The sequence below is a fragment of the Panthera uncia genome, chromosome B4 (genome assembly GCF_023721935.1).
Source record: "Panthera uncia isolate 11264 chromosome B4, Puncia_PCG_1.0, whole genome shotgun sequence".
NCBI lineage: Eukaryota > Metazoa > Chordata > Mammalia > Carnivora > Felidae > Panthera > Panthera uncia.
The window spans coordinates 15307473-15327020 of NC_064809.1; the positions used below are offsets into that span (position 1 = coordinate 15307473).

Sequence of the window (19548 nt, forward strand, 5' to 3'; positions counted from 1 at the left end):
CCCTTCATTGTTGTTTACAAATAATATTGATTGTTCCACTGAGCTCAGAGAAAGAGACAGTAAGGAAGTAGAAGCAGGGAAGAATACTTTAAGACACATCTTGGAATAGAATGAGTCTGAGTCAAATTAATGACCAGGATGAAAATAATGAGAAAGAACATTTCATGTGGTGGGGTATAACTACCCTTTCCTTTCCTAACGTGGTTTTTTTTTTTTTTTTAAGTTTTTAAAATTTATTTATTTATTTATTTATTTATTTTTAATTGTTGCTAGAGAGAGGGACAGAACACAAGCAGAAGAGGGGCAGAGAGAGGAGACACAGAATCTGAAGCAGGCTTCAGGCTCCACGCTGTCAGTACAGAGCCCGACATGGGGCTCGAACTCACAAGCTGTGGGATCATGATCTGAGCCGAAGTCGACCATTTAACCAACTGAGCCACCCAAGTGCCCCTTCCCTATGTTTAACTGACAGATTGAGAGGGATGACAGAGATAACTGGAAGCTTAGAAAAGGCATGCAGATTTGTTGTGAGCATCTGAACCCAGGAAGGATTGTGATCTGGAAATCTTTAATACAGATTAAAGATCTTAAATATAGAGTCTCCTCTGTCAAAGATAGACTGTTATAAGGTGAAGTGTTGGAAATAGTTTTTTAGAACTTTCAAGGTTAGTTCCTTTCATGGGCTCAGATGCATATCTTTTGGGTCCTTTGTATTTTCATTTAGTTGCAATACTGGTAAGGACTGTATTTGCCCAAATTTGGAGTAATGGTCTTTAATTTAGCAAGCATGAAGAGGCTAGTTCTACTCCCCACCCTAGCTCCAGCAATCAACAGCCCAGAGCCCTCAGTTATTTCTATTAATCAAAAAACAACAGCCATAAAAAGAGAATCAATTCCCATTATTAAAAATATAAAATTATTATTTTTGCTTGGCCTTACATATAAGGAAGATTGGATTATGCCACACAATGATAGAAAGTGCCCCACTCCTTACAGCGAGAAAGGCTTATGTTTATCTTATGATCCCAAAATTACAATGTTAGTATATTTTGATGATATTTCTATGGTTTATATAACGTCAATAGATATATTCCATTTACATCTCTTATAAATGACAAATTACAGCTGCCATTTAAGGTTAGTAAGGTTATTTGTTGGTTGGCTGCTTGCTTGGTTAGTTTATAGTCGCTCAGGTAAGCCCATTTTTCAAGGAAGGCAATTCTCTACATGCCCACAAGTATTCACACACTCAGACCTCTGGAGACAAATGTAGTGAATTAAACATAAGATTTGTGTAACCATTATTTTATTTCAGCTTATACACAGTTATTTGGTCTCTGAAAGCTTATCAATGTCCTCAAGCCCCCAAATTTGTACCTTGTCAGAATTTGAAATCTTAAAGTCAACACTCTGTAAATGAGACTGTCATCATAGATACGGTAAAGCTTACCTACAGTATTTTGGGGAAAAGGAGAGATTAAAAACTAGAACATAAAGCAGCATCTAAGTCTCCAAAACACATCAGTGATGCCACAAGAATAAAACAACCTGATGCTCCTCTTCATTCAACAAGACAACTGGGGGAAGGAATGCTTACTGTGCCCACATCCACTCTCTTTGTGCCCATGGACCTACGGAACCACACACAGCCACACTTTACAAATGGGGTTATTAGGACTCAGGTCACAGCTAATGTGAATGAATTGTAGAAGCCTTTTTCATGAGTCAGTTTCCAGTCTTCTCTGTGGATGGGGGGCAGTGAAAGAAAACGATTTAACTTCAGCAATGACCTTTGGTCAAGTAAAGACATAACAAAACAAAGCTTTGGCCAGATTTGTGTGCCCATGTTACTGAAACTGAGATGGCGTGTTAAAAATGGCCAGTTACCTGACCAAGTTTATTGCAGGAGAGGAAAAGACTATTGAAAATAGGGAAACATAATCTTATGGTTTTCAAATACATGATTAAATCGTCTATAGCGAATGAAAAGGTCCTGGTAGCTACCAAGGCCGTTGCTCAATCCATGACCTGCCTTTTCACTTTGCCTTTGAAATAAAGAAGTTGCAAATTATAACAGAGTTGAATATATCAATCTTTTCTTTTCCATTAGACCTTATGCTTTTTGTATTTATTTAAAAATTATTTCCGAACAGAACATCACAATAATATTCTCTTCAACTTTTTTTCTAAATCATAAAATACTGCTTTTCACATTAGCAAAGTGATTTGGAGAAATGAAACAGGTATCTGGACAGTCGAGGCCAAAAGTCACCTTTATATAATACACTAACAACTAAAGACAGCAGGAACGTTAATTCTAACTTAAATTACCAAAATAAATCCCAATCTTCCATTTGGTTTTCAAAGAGTAGTTCTATCCAAAGTTCATTGAAAAGGTCCCCTCCCCCCATTTTTTGTTTTTTTTGTGTTGATTTTTGAAGAAAATACCTGAGTACTTGTAGAGCAGGCATCTAATTGATAATTTTTCCCCTTAATGTGTCTGAGTCTTCAAGTGGTGGTGTATGAATCACCATTAAAACTCCTTATGGGAATGACTCAAGAAAAGAAGCAAATTCCAGACAATATCATTATAGCTACTCACGGGTTATCTTATAGTCAAGCTTGAATCCCAAGGCAGTGGTGTATGCATTTGAGTAGAAGTTGAACAGCACCGGGCCTACAATGGTGACAGGAGGTAGGATCTCGTCACCACATATGGTGGCAAAAGGCGTGGAAGAGAAGCTGGAGCCTCTGATAATGTGAAGGCCATCACTGTCACAGCTACCCGTTACGGCTGAGCGAGCTGCATAGAGCACGGAACAACCAGCGTTAGAATCAGAAACAACACGGGTGATCAGTGCTATCAATGTTCAGACAAAAATGTAATGCAGATTCATGCAATGTGCATAGAAATTAACAGAAGAGTCAAGAGCTATTTTGGCAAGTCGCTATTTAACTTGATGTCCTGATGAAACCATGTTTACCCTAGTTATAAAGCAAGCGGTATGAGAAAACAGGTAGATCTCCACAATACATAAATCCCGCTCTCAAACAATCCAGAATTTTCTTCCTTTATAAAATGGCTCCTTTCATTCAGTGACTACAGACTGAGAACAATTTTGCCTGCCAGGGACACTGGGCAAGACGTGAAGACAACATTTCGTTGTAACGCTGGGGTGCACTAGTGGCATGGAGTGGGGAGAGGCCAGGGGTCCTGCTAAACATGTTCCAGTGCTCAGGGCAACCCACACCTTCCCTTCCTCCCACCAGGACAAAAGTCACCTGGCCCAAAATGTCAACCACACTGCTTTTGCAAAACCCTGCTCTAAAAAAATGTCTTTAATGTGTATTTACTTCTTGACAGAGAGAGACAGAGCATGAATGGGGAAGAGGCAGAATGAGAGGGAGACACGGAATCCAAAGCAGGCTCCAAGCTATCAGCACAGACCTCAACGCGGGGCTCGAACTCACAAGCTGAGTGATCATGACCCAAGCCAAAGTCAGATGCTGAGCGCAGTGAGCCACCCAGGCATCCTGCAAAACCCTGTTTTAACTTAATGCATATGTACAGATAAGGGACTCCTACCATGGAGAGATAATGAGAAATTCCTTAATATTCACTGAACAACATTTTTAAATATTCACACAAACAACATTAGTTAAGAGTTTAGTGACTGTTAGATATACATATCTATATATCATTGTTTTTTTTCTAATTATATATGCATAGAAATATATACTCTAAGCCATTCCACAGAGAAATGCAAAGCGCTATAAACAAAATATTTAAAAGACTTATTACTGCACCCTATGCAGTCATTTTTACAGGTTAAAGACACTGTGAAAACATTATTGGGATCACTGAGCATGATCTTTTGTAACTTAATTTTTATTAACATAAAATAACATAACCACACATTTTATGTGATTAAATATTCTTTTAAAACATTGAATTTAATGCATACATAAAACTCTAACATATAGATGTACCATATTAAGTTCAATTAATCCTCCATTGCTTGCTAATTCTATCTTTTCCACCTTATTTTGATTAAAAATACTGTTGAAACAAACACTCTTGTGCATAGATATTTGCCGAAGTTTCTCATTATGTCATTAGGATATGTTTTTAGAAGTTGGGTTACTGGTACAAAGGTAAGGTTCTTTTTAGGTTTATCAAGTGGCCCCTTGGAAAGTTGTTTTTAACTTACAGTACCACGGCAACTGAGGTATCTAACATTGTCCCCAGTTCTACATTTGCATTCTCCTGGAGATAAACTCTGCCCCATTAATAATCACTGCCCATTTACCCCTCCCTCTTTACTGCTCTCCCAACCCTAGGCAACCACGAACCTACTTTCAATCTCTATGGATTTGTCCACTCTGGACATTTCACATAAACAGAATTGTGTCACATGCAGTCTTTTGTCACTGGCTGCTTTTACTCAATGTGATGTTTTTGCGTTTCATCCATGTTGCAGCATGTGTTGGTATTTCATTCCTTCCAAGGCTGAGTAGTATTCCAATATATGGATAGACCACAGTTTAGTTTATCCATTCAGCAATTAATGGACATTTGGTTTGCTTCTACCTTTTGGCTATTATGAATCATGCTGCAGTGAACATTCACGTACAAGGTCTTGTGTGGACATATGGCTTCAATTCCCTTGGGTATTTAAGCAGGACTAGAATTGATGACTCATATGGTAACTCTCTGTTTAACATTTTTAGGACCTGACTATTTTCCAAAGGTGCTACACCATTTTACCACCCCACCAGCACTATATGAGGGTTCCAGTTTCCCACCCCCTCACCAACACTTGTTATTGTCTGTCTTTATTTAGCTATCCTAGTGGGTACAAAGTAATAGCTCATTATGGTGTTGATTTGCATTTCCCTGCGACTAATGACACTAAGCATCTTTTCATGTGCTTATTGGATACTCTCTTTGCATACTCTCTTTGAAGAAATGTCTATTCAGACCCTTTGCCATTTTAAAATTAGGTCATACATCTATTATTGTTGACCTGTAAGAGTTCTTTCATATTCTGGACACCAGCATGGTCACAAATCTCTATTTCTTTTGGATAAATACCTAAGAGTGGAATTTCTGGGTCAGAAATTATAATTCCAGGGACGATCATAATCGTAATCATTGTTATTATTTTTATAGAATCCCACTACCCTGAGCACTGTTGATAGATTGATTACTTCAAGATAGGATGTCGGACCCAATCTAGACCAATCAGGTGTGTTCAAACTGTAACTGAGTAAGAGGGAGTCAATAGAAGAAGCCACAGATGTTCAACTTGGAAAACATCAGCAGCTGTCTCCTGACATGTGACGGAAGGTCCGCTGCGGTAAGAGAAAATGAAGTTGTCGTGCGGAAAGCAACAAAAGATGGGGGTGGGGCGGGAGTGGGAAGGAAAGAGAGCATTCTGAAGGATTCTTGTTCTTGCTTCCGCTTGTTCTGGAAGCCCATTACTCCCTTCTTATTTTTAAACCTCCCATTTATGAGAGAAGATAGCCCAGCATTCTTCCTATAAACTCTGTATCAATGCTAACCTGAAGATCATCTACCACTTCTAACTGAAATAAGCTTGATAAATGCATTTTCTTTTACATATCTGTATATTAAAAATCCCCCTCTCCTTTTCAGATGTATTATCTTTTTTTTTTTTTAATTTTTTTTTCAACGTTTTTTATTTATTTTTGAGACAGAGAGAGACAGAGCATGAACGGGGGAGGGGCAGAGAGAGAGGGAGACACAGAATCGGAAACAGGCTCCAGGCTCCGAGCCATCAGCCCAGAGCCTGACGCGGGGCTCGAACTCACGGACCGTGAGATCGTGACCTGGCTGAAGTCGGACGCTTAACCGACTGCGCCACCCAGGCGCCCCTCAGATGTATTATCTTAGAGAAAAAATTGATGGAGGACATTTGGCTCCCTAGCTATGTTTCTACCCAACTTCAATCTTGAGTATGAGTTCAAGATATTTATTAAATTAACCTCAAAGAATTTCTTCATTTTGGAAATCCTGGAATAGGAATGCTTCTAATTGGAGATAAATCTCCTAGAAATGTGAAAGACTTAACTCCATGACAATACCATATAAATAGAAGCAATATGTTGTTGGGAAAATAGGACAAAAAAAGAAATACATTAAACTCAGATGCATAGTTTGAATTCTGGAAGATTATGTACCCTTAATTGTAACCTCTTAATTTGTGCTCCAGCCACCAAAATCTTTATTGGAATTTTAAAAATTCAGAGTAGGTGAGTTTGAGAATCAAAAAATATTATGCATTAGCTTAAAAATATCTTTAGCCATCAACAATATATAAAGTTATAATAGCAAAATCACAGAATGAAAGGAAATATTGCCAATGCTACATTAAAAGCTTGGTTCCACTTTGATCCAATAGTTTGCTATGCAGATATCTGTTAAGTATTAAAGAGTTAGTTTTTAAGTTGTTGACCTAATGATGTAGACTATCACAGTGGTGGTTGTCTTAGAAAATTACGGAAAGGCTGTGAAACATGGGTAAAACGTGTCATAGAGTTGATCATGTTTCCAAAATATTAATTAAAGGAACCAGTTCAGTTCTAGAAAGTTTGCCAAATAGCAGTGGTGCATCTATAACAAGATACAACCAAAACTCATTAACTGTTCACAAAAGATCTATGTTCAACAATAAGGACATTGGGTAGGGGAGAGGCAGAGGAAGTTGAGAGAGGATTTTATAATCTTTTTGTAGATGGTGAGAGAGTATCAAACAACTAAACCATTCAAAAAAATCTGCTCATCTGCACAGCCTGACTCAATATTATGAAAGTTATGATATTTGGCAAGTTGCTTGACGGGTTAAGACATTCTTATATCCTTTCCAGCAGTCATTTCTTGAAGGTAGGATGTCCTTCTAAATTTTATCCATAAAAAAATCAAACACTACATGATATCAGAATTTATAAAATTTACCTGAAGTCTAAGAACATAACGAGGATTAGCGTAAACAAGGTAAAGTATAAGAAAATGAGATATAACTATCTTGATAGGGATAAAGTAATTCACACATATATATCCTTTCCTCAAGCTCTACTTATCACATCACCACACAGTCTGATTCTTGGTGACAAAGACCACAGTTATCAGATAATAATATTAAACACTCTTCCATAATCATAGGGGGAAACCAATTGAATATACAATAAAAATATACACAAACCTCTCAAATAGAATATAGTTAAATGCAACTAGCATGATCGCCTTCTAGGAAGAGAAAGGAACTTGGTCAAGGCTTGAAGAAGTTCTTCAAGGACCAAGGTAAATATCCAAGTTGAGTTTATGGCCAAGAGGTAACATTTATTACACATATGAGGACTTAACAGGAAGAGGTAACCTGAGATTGAATGATGCATTCTCCTTGGACTAGAGCCTGTATCATGAGAAAAGGAGCTCCAGTCATTCTTAATTCTATCTTTAGTAAATAATTTGATGTATATTTACTACTGAAATCTCTGAAGTGTAAAGCAATCCTCCATGATTTGTTTTGATGATTATTTTCCATCCTTCTAAAAAACTTTGAGATTGTATTGTTTGAAATGGGTAAGGCTCTATCCAATGTATTGAAATACAATTTTTATCACACTCTTCTGACTTTATTACAGAGAAATGTTCAATTCTGAACGCCATTATGATTCCAAGAACTTGGAGAGAACTGAAAGGAAACCAAGGATGAGTAATTCAGCAAATAGTATAAACTTGTAAAATTTAGATTCAGAGTGCAATTTTTCTTGAGAGCCATGATAGAGAGGCAGAGATATCTAAGAGGACTACAGATAGGGAAAAATCATTTGGGTTGGACTATTTTAATACTGTAGATAAGATAAAGTCTTTTCAGTAAAGCAGTGAAGAGCTCTAGGAAAAGGTACATGAAGTAGGGGGCAGCAATGCCTAGTCAACATTGCTCCTAGTAGCTTGGAGACTGGATTGCCCAATGGGGGAATGACCGAGTGGGACCAAGAAGCATGTGCCAGCATAGAACTAAGCTCTACAGGATGTGCAGGCCAAAGTCTTATAACCCAGGCAAGCAGGGAATCCCACACAACTGAACTCTCACCTCTAGTGCTTGACCAATTTGAATAAACCATCAAGAGTAACTATTTCAAAAGAAGCATTGCCCAATGCTTTCTAAAATAATACATTGTGAAATGTGCCTACATTCTGATTTCTTTAGAAACAGTTAAGAAAGCAAAGAGAAGAAATGGTTAAGTAGTTGAAAAATGCCTTTAAAAAATAAAACCTTAGATTATACGGCAGGGGGTAACGTGAACTAAGACAATTGACAAAATGTAATCATTGGGCTTCTTTGTGCGAAAAAGAGCAAAAGGAAAAATCTAAAACTAAATTTTCTTTTCTTTTCTCTTTCAGCTTATATGAGGTATGACCTGTAAACCAGGAGCTCTCAGTAAATTTTAAAAATTCAGCCAAATATTACAAAGGACTTACCATCTGGCCACTCTGTGAATCTAGCCCTAATCTTCTTGGGGCCTTTCGAGGCCATCTTTAGAGGAGAGTGAGCAAAACATTTGCCTTTCTGTTTGTCTCCAATTTCTGTGCCAAGGTGCTACTCTACTATTTAGTTCTTATCAACTGATCTGAGAAAAACTGAATTTAGAATTTGCCTAGGGGCGCCTGGTTGGCTCAGTCGGTTAAGCATCTGACTCTTGGTTTCGGCTCAGGTCACACTCTTGTGGTTCATGAGTTTGAGCTCTGCATCTGGCTCTGCACTGACAGCACAGAGCCTGCCTGGGATTCTCTCTCTCCCTCCCTCTGCCCTTCCTTTGCTTTCTCTGTCTCTCAAAATAAATAAACTTCAAAAAAAAAGAAAAAAAATGTTGCCTAGATTTAGGATTTTTTAGTTAAGAATTTTTAAACTTTTCATTCTCACTAAGGTGAATCAATGTTATAATTGATTTTAATGATAAAAAAATCAAGAAATAGAAGGCCTTCACTTGCCATAGGGTACCTCATCTATAGTATCTTACCTATAGAAAATAAATCAATAAAAATAAAAATAAATGGTCTGTCATCTTCCCAGCAATGTCGAGGCATCTCCTTGGGCACATGAATAATGAAAACACAAAACTACACTTTGTGACCATTCAATATTTGGGAAAATTAAATAAATATTTCTTTAAGAACGTCTGATTCCAAAATAAGTACAAACATTGACAGTTTCTCTCTTACACTTTGTTGTTAGCTTTTGTCTGTTTTTGGTGTTTCCTTTTTGACCAAAAGAAACGTATTGAATTTGTCAATTTTCTTCTATTTTACAGCCTTTTTTTTTTTTTTTTAAGAGATAGCGCGAGTAAGCAAGAGTGTGAGCAGGGCAGACAGGCAGAGGTAGAGGGGAGAAAGAGAAAATCCCAAGCTGGCTCCACACTCAGCATGGGGCCCAACACAGGGCTCAATCCCACGATCCCGGGATCATGAGCTGAGCCAAAGTCAAGAATTGGATGCTCAACTAACTGAGTCACCCAGGTGCCCCTTTTTAAACATTTTTACATTTTATTTTTTAAATTTTTATTATTTTATTTTTTTAATGTTTACTTTTGAGAGAGAGAGAGAGAACACAAGCAGGGGAGGGGCAGAGAAAGAGAGGGAAACACAGAATCTGAAGCAGGCTCCAGGCTCCAAGATGTCAGCACAGAGCCTGATGTGGGGCTTGAACCCATGAACCGTGAGATCACGACCTGAGCTGAAGTCAGACACTTAAGCAACTGAGCCACCCAGGCACCCCTGGTTTTCATTTTTTATATTTTACAACTTTTAACACCACTGTTAAGAATACCAAGAGCCGGGGCGCCTGGGTGGCTCGGTCGGTTAAGCGTCCGACTTCGGCTCAGGTCACGATCTCACAGTCCGTGAGTTCGAGCCCCGCGTCGGGCTCTGTGCTGACAGCTCAGAGCCTGGAGCCTGTTTCCGATTCTGTGTCTCCCTCTCTCTCTGCCCCTCCCCTGTTCATGCTCTGTCTCTCTCTGTCTCAAAGATAAATAAACGTTAAAAAAAAAAATTTAAAAAAAAAAAAAAAAAGAATACCAAGAGCCAATGGGGCGCCTGGGTGGCTCAGTCGGTGAAGCGGCCGACTTCAGCTCAGGTCATGATCTCGCGGTCTGTGAGTTCGAGCCCCGCATCAGACTCTGTGCTGGCAGCTCAGAGCCTGGATGGAGCCTGCTTCAGATTCTGTGTCTCCCTCTCTGTCTGCCCCTCCCCTGCTTGCTTGCTCTCTGTCTCTGTCTCTCTCTCTCTCTCAAAAATAATAAACATTAAAAAAAAAAATTAAAAAAAAAATACCAAGAGCCATTTCAATCTTGAGGTGACATTCAGGGAAAAAAAAAATGTTGCCTTGTAAATGCTCAAACAGAAATTTTTCCCATGACTTTTAATTGATTTCACTGCAATTTTTATATTTCATCAGTAATTATATAGAATATATATTATAGAAGATTATATATGATATAATACAGAAGATCACATAACCTCCTGTAGTGGAAGGTAGGTCACTGAACGTTTGCAGTGTCCCGATGGTGAAAGCACCAGGGTACAGTGGAGTCATCAGGATGCTAGCCTGAACAGCAATACCTTCCCTAACCAATTGTCAGTGTTTGGGAGATACAGCATACAAGCATATGGCCCCGTTGTATTTTGTAGTCTGGGATAGCCCATCTTGTTTTTGCCAGATCTACCTTTTATGCTGATGACCCACCAAAAGAGTAGATCTAGAACCCTCATCTCTGCCAAGGTCAACAGGGCTCTGTTGATGTGCTGGGCTCAGAAATGCTTAGACAAATGTGGACAGTCTTTCAGAAACAGTTCCTTTGGCTTAGCTAGAAAGACTAAGTCTCCTGAAAAAAAATGAAATGAAATGAAATGAAACGAAATGAAACAAAATAAAATAAAATAAAATAAAATAAAATAAAATAAAATAAAATAAAATAAATAAACCTGCAGCTTTTTGAGGGGAACAACTTTCCGTTTTATCACAACATATGAACATGAATTCCTCAGGCTCACTTTGGAAGAGGTGGAAGGTTATTTTTACTGTAGCTAATGAATATCTGGCTTGTTAATGATATTCAGTGAATGTCACCATTGCTATGCTTAGCGATAAGAATCTAATTACAAGATAAATTTGATTAATGTTACCCTTTTTGGGAATCATCATAATTCAATTAATCTATAGCCGGAAATTACTCACTTAAACATGCTAAGTACCTGCAACACTGGAAATGTCACAAGACATTATCATAAGCCTATCATCTTATTAAGAAAATCAACCTTTCAATGGGGTGAGGGTTAGCAAATAACTTAATCTGGGAAAAACAAGTATTTGTTCTAGGCAACTCATGTTAAGTTCTATCTGGAGAGCCAGAATGGTGGCAACAGCAAAAATAACAAAACAGTGGCCACTCTGATATATTATAATTCACAAAATAGGCTTCTACAAGCATTATTTGAGTTTCATAACTACTATTTCATATTTTAAAAAAATTGAGTTTGAGAAAGAAAGGTTAATTTGCACAAAGTCACCTGACTAGTACGTGGTTGACGTGGCATTGAGACATATTCTAATTTTTTTTTAATTTTTATTTATTTCTGAGAGAGAAAGAGACAGAGACAGAGCATGAGTGGGGGAGGGGCAGAAAGAGAGACACACACAGAACCCGAAGCAGGTTCCAGGCTCCGAGATGTCAGCACAGAGCCCGAAATGGGGCTTGAACTTGTGAACTGTGAGATCAGGACCTGAGCCGAGGTCAGAAGCCCAACCGACTGAGCCACCCAGGTGCCCCGGGATACATTCTAAAATGCTGTGCACTCTCCCACCACCCCAGGCCAGTGGTCCCAAGGATGCTTGGGGTCAGTATGGGTTCCTTTGTCATAAAACATATACCATTGGCATTGGCAGTGTTTTTGTGGCTATATTATATGGTATATCTACCGGCGTCTCTTTTTTTAATTCTAAAGGATATTGGCAGATGACATTTTTATGGTTATGTAATTTAATGAGAACAAATGCACAATCCAAGCCACGTGCTTTTCTCCTGCTATTAAAACAACTTTTCCCCAATTATAAAAATAATAGAAAAGGTATGAAGAAAATACATATCACCTATAAATCTATGCACAGTGGTAAACTCTTAAAGTACTGCTTTATAGCCTTACGCATGTTATTATTATTATTATTTTTGCTCTTATAATACTTCTATTTTTTAAATTTTTTTTCAGGAGTACAATTTAGTGATTCGTCACTTACATACAACCCCCAGTGCTCATCCCAACAAGTGCCCTCCTTAATGCCCATCACCCATGTAGCCCATCCCCCAACCCAACACCCCTCCAGCAACCCTCAGTTTGTTCTCTGTATTTACGAGTTTCTTATGGTTTGCCACCCTCTCTATTTTTATCTTATTTTTCCTTCCCTTTCCCTTTGCTCATCTGTTTGGTCTCTTATGTTATTTTTAAATACAAAATTGGATCATTTTAGATACACTGTTTTACCTTCCCCTAATACTTCACATACTGTGAACACATTTTTATACTACAGAGATGTTGTGCCAGCAAATGCTGAAAAGATACATTTTACTTCATTTTCCATTTTCACAGTGACAGACATCAATTCATACTTGGCATTTTTTAGCAAACACATGTGCCAAAATTTACAACCTGTAGAGATGTGGGAAAAGGAGGTCATAGAAAAAGGATAAAGTGAGAGAAGCTTTGTATAATTTATCAATGTAGCAGTACTGACATGTCATTCTTATCTTTATGAAACATAAATTTCCTCAATGCTGAATACTGTAGGATATTTTGCTTACTGTAGCTTTTCACGGGCATGGGAGACTAACCCAAACAGAAAGAAATTTGGGTTACACAGAGGTAGCGTGACAAATCTACAGGCTAATTATAATTTAGAAATGGAAAGTTAATTTGTAAAGAATAAACTTTAAAAAATCTTAAAAAAAAAAAACCTCTATCACTAACATGTGCTACCTTTCAAGACTTTTTTTTTTTCTTTAAGCAATTCATATGATGCTTCTGTTACATTCTTAAAGCTCTTATGTTACTTTTTCATATCTGGAGGGAATATATAGAATGGTACATATGGTCTTAAAATACCAAATGGAATTTTAATCATGTTTACATCAAAAATACTCTAACATTTTATTTTTTTAATGTTTATTTATTCTGAGAGACAGAGAACATGCCCGCGAACAGGGAAGGGGCAGAGAGAGGGAGAGAGAGAATCTCAAGCAGAATCCACACTGTCAGCAGAGACCAATTTGGAGCTTGATCTCACGTATCCTGAGATCTTGACCCGAGCCCAAATCGAGTAGAATGCTCAGCTGACTGACCCACCCAGGTGGCCCCAAAATACTCTAACATTTTAAATATTTCCTTCAAGTGATGAATTTATACCACCTCTGGCTCTATTTATCACTCATTCATTTATTAAGAATCGAAATGTAATTTACATAAGAATAAACTTACCTTCCAAGTGGAAAGACACAACAGTCAGGAGGACCAGGGACAGAGGATCAGCCTCGATGATGTAGGTGCAATTCATGTCATTGTCATAGTGCTTTGGGTAGTTTGGAGAAAGGATGTAACCTGAAGGGTTGGTGAAATTACCTCCACATCCTATGTGGGAAGAAAAAGGCATAATCAGAACATTTGTTCTCAAGTGTAGGATCTTATCAGCGAGGGAAAGACTCAAGTTCTCTAGAGACATATTTCCTGACATATTCCAAATGAAAGAAACAATAACTAAGGGGATGGGGCTCTGATTTTTAAAATACATATGCCGCCAAAATGAGTACATTCTATGTGTTTTAGGAAATGCTGCAGAGTTTGGGGCTAGGTAGTAGACATTTTACCAAAAATCCATTGCAGATCACTTAATTTGAAGATAATATGGAAAGGATAACTGGGCAAAGATCGAATATGGTTCATGCAGATAAAGACATAAAACAGATGAAGTGATTTGTACACTTACATGGTTTTGTTCATTTGTTTGTTGTTTTTTAAGGAGGCTCTATGTTCAATGCAGGGCTTGAACTCATGATCCTGAGATCAAAAGGAAAATGTTCTATTGACTTGAGCTAGACAGGTGCCCCCACTTAATGGTTTTAAAATATCTTATAATAACATTAGAAAACTATGTTATTTTCATTAATATTGTAATCAGGCCACAAAAGCAATGCCTGCTTTTAAAAATGTTGAATTTACTAATGCCAATTCTTATCAAATTCTCACATGGATGATTCCCTGGTGTCAGAAATAGAGAACCATCCTCTTACTGATGTGGAAAACAAAGGCAAAAGAAATGTAGAAAAAAGTCAAATTTCCTTACAACTTGCAGCCCATTGACAAGGACTTACGGCAGGCAGGGTGACCTTCCTCTAGGAACTCATCTGCCTCAATGGTAATACTTTGCTAGGGGCAAAAGGCAACCTTAGCTTGATATTAGCCCCGACCTCCTGTAAGTCTCCTTTAACATATAAAAATCTCTTTGGGGGAGTCTGGGTGGCTCAGTTGGTTAAGCTTAAGTGTCCAGCTCTTTGTTTCGGTTGAGGTCATGATCTCATGGTTCATGAGTTCAAGCCCCACATCAATCCACAGGGATTCTCTCTCTCTCTCCCTCTCTCTCTGCCTCTCCCTCTCTCTCTCAAAATAAATAAATAAATAAACAAACAAACAAATAAATAAATAAATATTATTTTTTATATGTATATATTTATAATATAATATAAAATAATATGATAATATAATATTTATTATATACAATTAATATTATATATATATAGCCTCTTTGAAAACTTCCTGTATTTCTAACCACCCCCCCCCCAAGATATAAGTTAGCAATCATCCTGCAAACGTATGGCACACTGATACACATCTGAAGGGTCTCATGACTAAGGGTTTACTAGACAGTAGTAAATCACCTTATCCTAACAACATCTAGCCCCTCAAGGTCCTGAAAACCTTGCTTCCAAATTCCTTAGAGACTCAGCTATCCCTAACGTCCTCCCAGCCTGAAACTATATAATCAGTCAGTCCTCACAACCCCAGTGCAGTTCTTTCTGCCTACAGGTCCTGTCTCTGTGCTTTAATAAAACCACGGTTTTCGCCCCGAAGATGTCTCAAGAATTCTTTCTTGACCGTTCACTCCCAGACCCCAACATTTCACATCAGCACTACTAAAATGACATTTGTTTGCATATAACCACTAACTAGTTAATCCACATCACTCCCTGACCTATCACATATGAAAATATCAGTATCCTTCTAAACGGATATTGAAACATACAATCATGCACTCACACACACACGCACAAGAACCAAGCGAAGGAGGACCCGGAATTAGGCCTGGGCTGGCCTTTCCTTCCTCCCTTTCCACCACACTGTCTCTCCTTCGTGTCTGAAATACCTATTCACTACATCACTCTCTCTAATTGTTTTCATCAGACTTGTTCCGAAACAGTGGTTTGTGTTTAGTGGCTACTCCTCTGAACGCAGCCATCAGGCACACATCACTGCTTCTCAGACTTGAAACCCGCTGCATTTCTCGCTACTCTGATCTGTGAGTAGTAATCGCAGAAGGAAGGGAAAATCCTGAAGAAAGTGACGCAAAGTTTACTGACTTCGAGAATCATCTGGGTGAGAGTGAAAACATGCAAGTCCCCACAGGTAGAAATTGTGAGTTCCGGTGGGTCAAGTGAGGCCCGACCATCCAACACTCAGTGGGTTCAAAAAGCCCCAGGGTGATTTCCATGGAGGCCAGGGTGCCGCTCACCAGGCACACCGATTGTCTACTAATTACCAGCCTCCTGGGCTTCCCTAATTCCTGCCCCACACTGGGTGTTAGGGTCATTTTTAGACATTGGCTGGTGGCACTCAAGCCCTCTCCGTCATCTCTCAGTTGGCCTCCCATTGAATTCAGCTCCAACTCTCACTGGTTTTTGAAAGAAGAGTGTGCTATCAGGATCAGGCGACCCCCCTTCTCCCCTTTGAACCCCCAGGTCCAGCCAACCCTGGTTCAGCCCCCACTCTCCCACACGCCTGCCTGCGGCAGCCCCACCCTTTGAAGGGCCACCCGGTTTGGCTTTTAGGGCTACTTACGGCTCACAAAGGATGCAGAGAAGCCCTGAGCCAGGGCTTCCTGAGACTGGAACACGGCTGTGAATGCATTTCTTGGTGTCATGATGGAACCGGGAGCCACATTGCCACAGCTCGAGGCTAACAAGGCTTTGTCCATTTCCTCAGTTCCTGCCCACACCTAGCAGAGCCATAGACACGACTTAATGCTTGAAGTTTTCCCCTGTAGATAGTCTAATGTGCTTAGGCTGGAAAATTCACAGAACCGGGGTGTAATAGACCTAAACACGGTAGTAAATCAAACACATGCAAATCTATAATATTTTCTTTTGAGAATAGTGTTTTTAAGCTGCTTTTTAATGAGATATCCCATTCTTGACTCTTGCAAAGAGACTGACCATTTTCATGTAGCTAGGCAGTGATTTCTAAAAAAAAAAAAAAAAAAAAAATCAACCACTACTCATATTCTTCTTACCTTCTCCTCATTGGCCTGATCTAGCTAAGATCATAAGGTGTCAAGGGAGACAGAGCAGTGATGTGTGCTACTGTGAGGCTTATCATTTGTCCCGGGTAGACGGCAGACTGTGGGCTGCAAGGAGACAACATGTACCAAGAAGCCCATGGAAATTAATACATTTGTAGAACTTGAGGAAAAGGGACATGAATTCCAAGTATACATGTAATCATCATGAACTGGAATAAATCATGGAAGACTTCCTGGCAGTGTTCACCTTTAAGGTTCATTTTGAAGAAAGGGTGAGATTCGGCCCCGAGGTGCTATTTACCGAAAACTGGGTTCCTAACTCCCAAGTGGACTTAGGCTGTCATTTCATTGGTCTGGCCACTGTAAAAGGAGTAATTCATATTTGAACCCATGAGAAAGGTCGTTGCTGAGGAATAAATTGTGAGCATTAAAATTCCAAATCAAGCCAATCCTAACCAGCCTAACCAGAGAAAAATAGTAATCATAGAATCATTTAAAAAATTTTTAAATGTTTATTTATTTTTGAGAGCGAGAGAGAGACAACATGAGCGGGGTAGGGGTGTAGAGAGAGGGAAACACTGAAGCAGGCTTCAGGATCCAAACTGGCACAGAGCCCAATACAGGGCTCGAACTCACTAACCGTGAGATCATCACCTGAGCTGAGGTTGGACACTTAACTCACTGAGCCACCCAGCTGCTCCCATAGAATCACTTCCAATGCAGAGTTCCAACCGTGAAAGGAGCTGTCATGGAGCTAGCTAGAGTATATAACAGGGGGCTTCACCTGGGTTGGGGAGGGTGTCACTGCCTGAAGAAGCACCTGTGACAGAAAGGGGCGGGGCTATTTCAAGGAACGGAGAGCAAACTGAGGAGTGAGGAGGGTTGCAGAGTCCCTGCAAGCCTCCAGGCTAAGGTCCTGAAAATGGCAAGGGGCCAGTGGAAAACAGGCTCTAGGACACTTTTGAAAATCATTATGATGTGAAGGGTGCTGGGATGGTTCAGTCAGTTAAGCTTCCGACTTCGGCTCAGGTCACGATCTCACGGCTAGTGAGTTCAAGCCCTGCACTGGGCTCTGTACTAACAGCTCAAAGCCTGGACCCTGCTTCAGATTCTGTGTCTCCCTCTCTCTCTCTGCCCCTCCCCTGCTCATGCTCTGTCTCTCTGTCTCTGTCTCTCTCTCAAAAATAAATAAACATTAAAAAAAAATTAGAAAATCATTACAATGTGGAAAATAGGAGGAAAAGAGAGAATACTGGGAGTTCCTCCAGGAGAATTCTGCAGTCGTTCAGGCAAGAGATCACAGCAACTAAAATGTTGGGTGACTCAAGGAAAATATTGGTATTAGGTAATAACTATATGTTACTGGGGAAAAGAGACCATTCAACACGTTTAACCAGGGAAGATCCCCCTTGTTGAGTGAGGCTCAACCGGGAGCAACTGTGCCCTCCCAAGGGGACATTTGGCAGTGTCTGGGGGGCATTTTTGATTGCAACATTTGGTGTGGGGGCTGGCACGTAGTAGGGGGCAGGGGCCAGGGGCCAGGGAAACTGTAAACCTCCTATAATGCACAAGACAACCCCCATCCCCACCCTCAACTAAGTATTACCTAGCCCAAGAAGGTAAATGGGTTTGGATTAGTCTTACTTGACTATTCAACATTTTCTTCATATCAAATTATATGAATGAAATGATTCATTTAGAACATACTACTTTCAGGAATATTCCTCAAAGAAAGCAAAGAAATAACAAGCCATTAAATATTATTTCTATGGACAGATCAGTCCATAGGAAGAGGTGTGAAGTAAAACTGATTCATAGCACTGATTTACTATTTCTCAGTTCTTTAAAGCCATATCATTTCCAGTGATTTTCAAACACTGGGTATCCAGCTGTTAATTACATTACTGAAGTCAAATTATGTTGCCATTTATCAGATATAGAAGGTGTCTGTCATGGGAGTTACTAAGAACAAAGGCACAGATATTCTGCCAAATATCTAAAATCAAAAAAAGCATCAGGAGGGGGTGCCTGGGTGGCTCAGTCAGTTAAGCGTCCGACTTCAGCTCAGGTCATGATCTTGAGGTTTGTGAGTTTGAGCCCCATGTCAGACTCTGGGCTTACAGCTCAGAGCCTGGAACCTGCTTCAGATTCTGTGTCTCCTACTCCCTCTGCCCCTCCCCCACTCATTCTCTCCCCCTCCCTCTCTCCCTCTCTCTCAAAAATAAACATTAAAAAAATTTTTTAAAGCATCAGGAAAGAATCACACACTTCCAAATTTCTGTAATATATCCTTTAAGATGCCCCCTTTGCTATCCAGGAAAATAGTATACAGAACTTTTCTATTCACATGTTTAAAAATTATAAATATGACTTAATGAGAGAGAGAGATATTTGCATGCACTATTTTTACAGTATTATTAAAAGGCAAAGTGACAGATAAAACTTTTTATAAAGAATCTCAAGTGCTTTAATTAAGAACTTCAAGAATGATCAAGGGCTTATTCTTTCCTGAAGCCATTAATTATGGATCTGACATCCTACCTTTTGGCCCAGGGACATAAGCGTTGTAATGATAATAATGGCAAAGAGTTATTCAATATGCATTGCTGCCTTGTCAGTCAAGAGCTCATTTCATTGCCCAGATGACCCAGGACTCAACAAAACCATATTGGATCTACAGAATGTCACAGAGCTGTCATTAAGTCAAAAACTTTCTGACTTTTGTTATTGTTTGTATAATTCCGACTGGCTGTACATGATATCATTCAAGTAATTTTTTTAAAAAATATTCCTTACTGGGATGCCTGGGTGGTTCAGTCGGGTAAGTGTCCAACTCTTGGTTCAGCTCAGATCATGATCTCACTGTTCTGTGAGTTTGAGCCCTGTATCGGGCTCTGTGCTGGCA

General features: G+C 39.2%; 1 protein-coding gene across 1 annotated transcript in view; it reads right to left on the bottom strand.

Annotated features, from left to right (window-relative positions):
- Window positions 1-19548, bottom strand: part of CUBN (cubilin) — a 273177-nt gene that overhangs the window by 42432 nt on the left and 211197 nt on the right. Inside the window, exons 55-57 of the mRNA XM_049626901.1 lie at window positions 16184-16340; window positions 13553-13702; window positions 2603-2803 (exon numbers count right to left, since the gene is read on the bottom strand). Coding sequence (XP_049482858.1) covers window positions 2603-2803; window positions 13553-13702; window positions 16184-16340 — 508 coding nt within the window. The remainder of the gene's footprint in view (window positions 1-2602; window positions 2804-13552; window positions 13703-16183; window positions 16341-19548) is intronic.